Genomic DNA, 5,230 nt, shown 5'->3' on the forward strand with positions numbered 1-5,230 from the left:
AAAGTTACGTGTTTTGCCTTGTAGAAATTTTATATTTTTCCGTATTCAGATTTAAGCTGCCCTTGGAAACTAATACAAGCACTAATAGAGGAGAAAAAAAAAATCCATGAACTGAAAAAAGATTTGACTCGTTAGTTTAGAAGCGTGAACCCGGTGCCAAGAAGGAATTTCTTTTTTTGAAGACCGAGAAGGCAGTTTAAAGCGGCGCACAGCCGGAAGAGACCGGAACAGCTGAGTAACAACCGGAAGCCGTTAGTTAGCGTCTGCGGTCTCTTGCGCCTGGCTGGGAGCTGGAATAGTCTGTGGTCTGACCTCTGTTCCTTTCTCAACTGCCGGGTGATCACCGGACGCAGAGAGCCTAGGGCAGTTGACCAAAATGCCAAATATCAAAATCTTCAGCGGCAGCTCCCGCCAGGACTTATCCCAGAAAACTGCCGACCGACTGGGCCAGGAGCTGGGCAAGGTGGTGACCAAGAAATTCAGCAACCAGGAGACCTGCGTGGAAATAGGCGAGAGTGTGCGAGGAGGGGACGTTCACATAGTGCAGAGTGGTTGTGGCGAAATCAACGACAATCTAATGGAGCTTTTGATCATGATTAATGCCTGCAAGATTGCTCCAGCCAGCCGAGTTACTGCAGTCATCCCGTGCTTCCCGTATGCCCGCAGGATAAGGAGGATAAGAGCCGAGCCGCAATCTCCGCCAAGCTTGTTGTAAATACGCTGTCTATAGCAGGTGCAGATCATATCATCACGATGGACCAACATGCTTCTCAAATTCAGGGCTTTTTTGATATCCCAGTAGACAATTTGTATGCAGATCCAGCTGTCCTGAAGTGGATAAAGGAGAATATCTCTGAGTGGAGGAACTGCACGATTGTCTCTCCAGATGCTGGTGGAGCTAAGAGAGTGACCTCCGTTGCAGAAAGATTGAATGTGGACTTTGCCTTGATTCACAAAGAACCGAAGAAGGCCAATGAAGTGGACCGAATGGTACTAGTGGGATATGTGAAGGATCGTGTGGCTATCCTTGTGGATGACATGGCTGACAGTTGTGGTGCAATCTGCCATGCAGCTGACAAACTTTTCTCAGCTGGAGCCACCAGAGTTTATGCGATCTTGACTCATGGAATCTTTTCTGGCCCAGCCATTACTCACATCAACAGTGCAGGCTTTGAAGCAGTAGTAGTCACCAATACCATACCTTAGGAGGATAAGATGAAGCACTGCTCCAAAATACAGGTGATCGACATCTCCATGATCCTTGTGGAAGCCATCAGAAGAACTCACAATGGGGAATCTGTCTCTTACCTGTTCAGCCATGTCCCATTGTGATAGAATAACGTTGGGGTTGTTGTATTTTAAATAAAGTAAGATAAAATAAAAATATACCCTGACCATTGGTTTCCCTTGGCGTTTGATGAAAAGTTCAGCAGAAGACCCTGTTTGTTCCAGTGTGGCTTTCTACATCCCACATCATGTATATTAGATGCTTATTTTAGATTGGAGAAAGACAGATTGAGAATAATTGCTGGAATATCCTATCTGGGTTGTCTCATTCTGGTTTCTTTGATGATTTTGTGAGCCTTGCAGCTCTAACTACAGTTCAGCTGCTGACTTCAGACTTTGAAGGTGTTGTGTGGAGTTGTATGAAATTAATTGGGGAAACTTAGACTACTTTATATGTGAATGCTTCAGGGTTCACTTTGTTCAGAAAAACTAACAATGCAACCAACCCAATCCACCACCACCACATCTCCATCCCACCAACCCCCTCTTATTCCCTGTATTCCCCTCCCCTCTTCCCCATTTGTCACAAGTTCTCCAAGATCTGTGCTAAATTAATCAAGAGTTCTGTGCAACCCAAACCTAGTTTACCTGGTTGCTGAGCCATCTGCAAGGCAAGAGCAGCAGCTTTCAGCTTGAACAGCCATTGGGTAGGATTATGAGAAAAGGCTGCAAAGTGCAGCAAATGCCTCTTGAGAGGAAGAAGATAAATTTGTCACCCACCATCTGTTTGGAGATTACATGTTTTGGATTCTCCAGTGTACCTGTTCTTTTTGATTTAGTTTTACTTCTAACCATCTTGACATTTTCCTGGTCAAACATCCTGTTGGATCCAAATTATCAGTGTACCAGTCTTCTGGAAAGCAAATCCACTTCCTGCTATATAGTCTCTAAAATTTGCACCAGATGTTTTTGCTGTAGCTTAATCTTAGCCTGCTACTGCCGTGGTAGTAGATTTTAGGTGGTGTTGTAGTACCTTTTGATTAAGCATTTAATTTTAATCTTTCTTCCTTGCCTCTCAGGTGACTTCAGATTTATATTTTAAAACTTAACGTTATTGTCTCTTGTAGGGAAAACCAACAAAAAGACTGCATGTATATATATATATATATCCTGAAATTTCTGATTTCCAAGACAATTCAGACAGGCCCTAAAAGTTTCTGAAAGGTAAAACGTAAGATAGTTTTAAAGAAATAATATTCAGTTGCTGTCAGACTTCTCATTTGATCTCTCAGGTAATAAGCAAAATGGAACAATATTTTTGCAGTTCTAAAGGAATATTCCTTTCAACCTAAATTTGTGTGCTTAGCCAAACTATTATTTAAGTTTGAGGACAAAATTAAGGCATTTTTATATATTAAAAGACTCAGAAACTTTACCACCATGAATGTTTCCTGAAAGTATCACTTGAGGATACCGAAACAACAAGTATGTACAACTAAGAGGAACACATGGAATGAAAGAGATGATGGTGAGCAAAGAAAGAAGTGAAACTGATAAAATTTTTTTGTGAAATTATTATGAATATTATCACAATTATTAAGATAAAATTCACATAAAAATTGAGCCACAATGTAAAGCAAGTTATTTAAAAATCTGTAAACAAAATTCCAGGTGATATCCACAAAACATGAGAGGTTAGGATTAGTCTATGTATATTAATGGTCTTATCTAGTTTGGGAGGGCAGTTACTGACACCAATGATTGACATGATAGAAAAAACCAAAGTTTAAATATGTTTTCTAAAATTCAAGGACAAGCAAGAGAAGAAAAGAATGGGATAAATTACTTCCAAACTCCTAGACAGAAAAAAAAAATGGCATAATAGCCATAATAATGGCATAATGGCACAGTAAACAAAGTAAACAAATCCAGCTGAAGGTAGGAAATGAGGAAGAAAACAGATCAAGTAGAAAATACCAAATATATGTTATCACAAATAAAGTCAATATATTAAGTTAATCTGATAAGAGATAGATTATCAGAATGAGTAGCAAAAATATCTAATGCTATGCTGTTTATGGGAGACACACCAAAACAAAAAATTAGATATAAAAAGATAATGAAAAACATACCGAGTAAATGCTTACAAAGAGGAACTAGGAGTGGTACTTCTAGTCAAAGTAAAAACAATGTTTTGCTGATTATGAATCTTTATGAACCTAACAATTCAACATCAAAGTATAAGAAGAAAAATAAAACAGAATATAAGGAGAAATGTATAATCTACATTAACTGTGAAATTTTAACAAAACTCTCACATAAATAACCAAGAAAAGATATTATAGGGTTTAAAATAACTCCACATCACAATTTAATAACTATACATGGAAATTAAACAGATAATTCACATTTTTCCAGCATGAATGAAAACATTTATAATATTGAAAATGTAGTAAGTCACAAAAAGTCTTCATAAATTTTTAAAAAGGAATTTATAAAGACCATATATAGTAAAGTGGATTTACTACAATCATCCAGACTGCATTTTGAAAAAATAAAACTCTCAGTAAAATAGTAATAGAATGAAGTTTGCTAGATCTAATAAAGAAAATCTACTAGAGACCTACAAAGATATACTTAATGATGAAATATTGAAAATGTTCCCATTAAAATCAGGCAAATTTCAAAGCCAGTGAAATAAGGCAAGAAAAAGAAAAGAGCTAGCAACACTGGAGGGAAAAGAGGCAAAAATCACATTATTTGCAAATGTCATGATTATCAGCAAAAAGTCCAGCAATCAAAAGAAAAACTATTGCTACAAGAGGTCAGTAAAGTGACTGTACATCAGGTAAATAAAATAATAGCCTTTCCTAAATACCAACAAATCCTAACTAAAAAATATAATTGAAAAAAGTTTCCACAACCTGGAGCAATAAAATCTGCAAAATAACCAGTAATAAACTCCCAAACTGTAAGACTTGTATGAAAGAAAATTATGAAAAGATATAGAAAATAACCTGAATAAATTTGTTATGAATCTGGAGATGAAGAACAATATGAGAGTTTCCTCAAATCATCTAGTCAGTATAAACCCAGTAAAAAATCTGAAAATGATTTTTTTTTAAGAGAACTAGATAAACTTTTCTAAAAGTTGATCTGGAAAAATAAGAGATCAAAAATATTCAAGATCTTTTTGAAAATGTTTTTGTACTACAATATATTAAAACATTGTAAAGCTAACAGTAATAAAACTGTTGTACTGATGCAGGGATGAACATGTAAATTAATACTGCAGAATTTAGATTCCTGAAACAGACCTATGTATACTTATGGGAATTTAGTACACACATACACTATTTAGTGGAGGGATTATGTTACTGGAAAAAAGGAGCATAACTGAATCAATTCTATAGGAAAATCACTATTACAAAGTCCCTCTAGAGATGCTTTCCTGATATCCTGCCTTGGCAACCACTCCTGAAATCTACTCCGATTCTCTGAAAGGGGGGATAAGACTCCTGCCATAGTTTTTTTTCCTAAGTATCTTCATATACATGTTGATCAATCAGATAACAGTGATGCTTATAATGGGCTTCTTAATGTCAGCTGTCATTTATCAATATCTAGCTCCTTGATGATCTTAACTTTCTGCTTTCTTGATTATGTCCTGGAAAGCACTTCCAGCCTCCTTAAAACTTCCACTTTAAGCACCATTATAACATTATTACCTTGTTTATATGAAGCATATCCAATGTTACTTTTACACATACAAGCAGTCATTTTGGACAAACTGTTCTCAGAATACAAAATAGATGAAAGAGGCCATACCATAGCAAATACCACACACTGCAGAATATATTCACCCCATGGTTAGCAAAGTAGCAGTTTCCATAGCTGAAAGTGATAGTGTGCTTATGCTTATTGACCAAAAACTGTTTTATACACTCAATAGTATTACATACCAGCTCATATATATGATAAAACTGGCATATCATGTCATTGG

The 5,230-nt window shown here is 36.5% G+C and overlaps 1 protein-coding gene across 1 annotated transcript; it reads left to right on the top strand.

Annotated features, from left to right (window-relative positions):
- Positions 1 to 352: 352 nt before the first annotated feature.
- Positions 353 to 1,332, top strand: PRPS1L1 (phosphoribosyl pyrophosphate synthetase 1 like 1). The gene is given in 2 exon segments (XM_061197714.1): positions 353 to 659; positions 662 to 1,332. Coding segments are annotated over 2 exon segments (954 nt in total). The 5' UTR covers positions 353 to 376.
- Positions 1,333 to 5,230: the final 3,898 nt, after the last annotated feature.

Source organism: Eubalaena glacialis, chromosome 8 (assembly GCF_028564815.1).
Source record: "Eubalaena glacialis isolate mEubGla1 chromosome 8, mEubGla1.1.hap2.+ XY, whole genome shotgun sequence".
NCBI lineage: Eukaryota > Metazoa > Chordata > Mammalia > Artiodactyla > Balaenidae > Eubalaena > Eubalaena glacialis.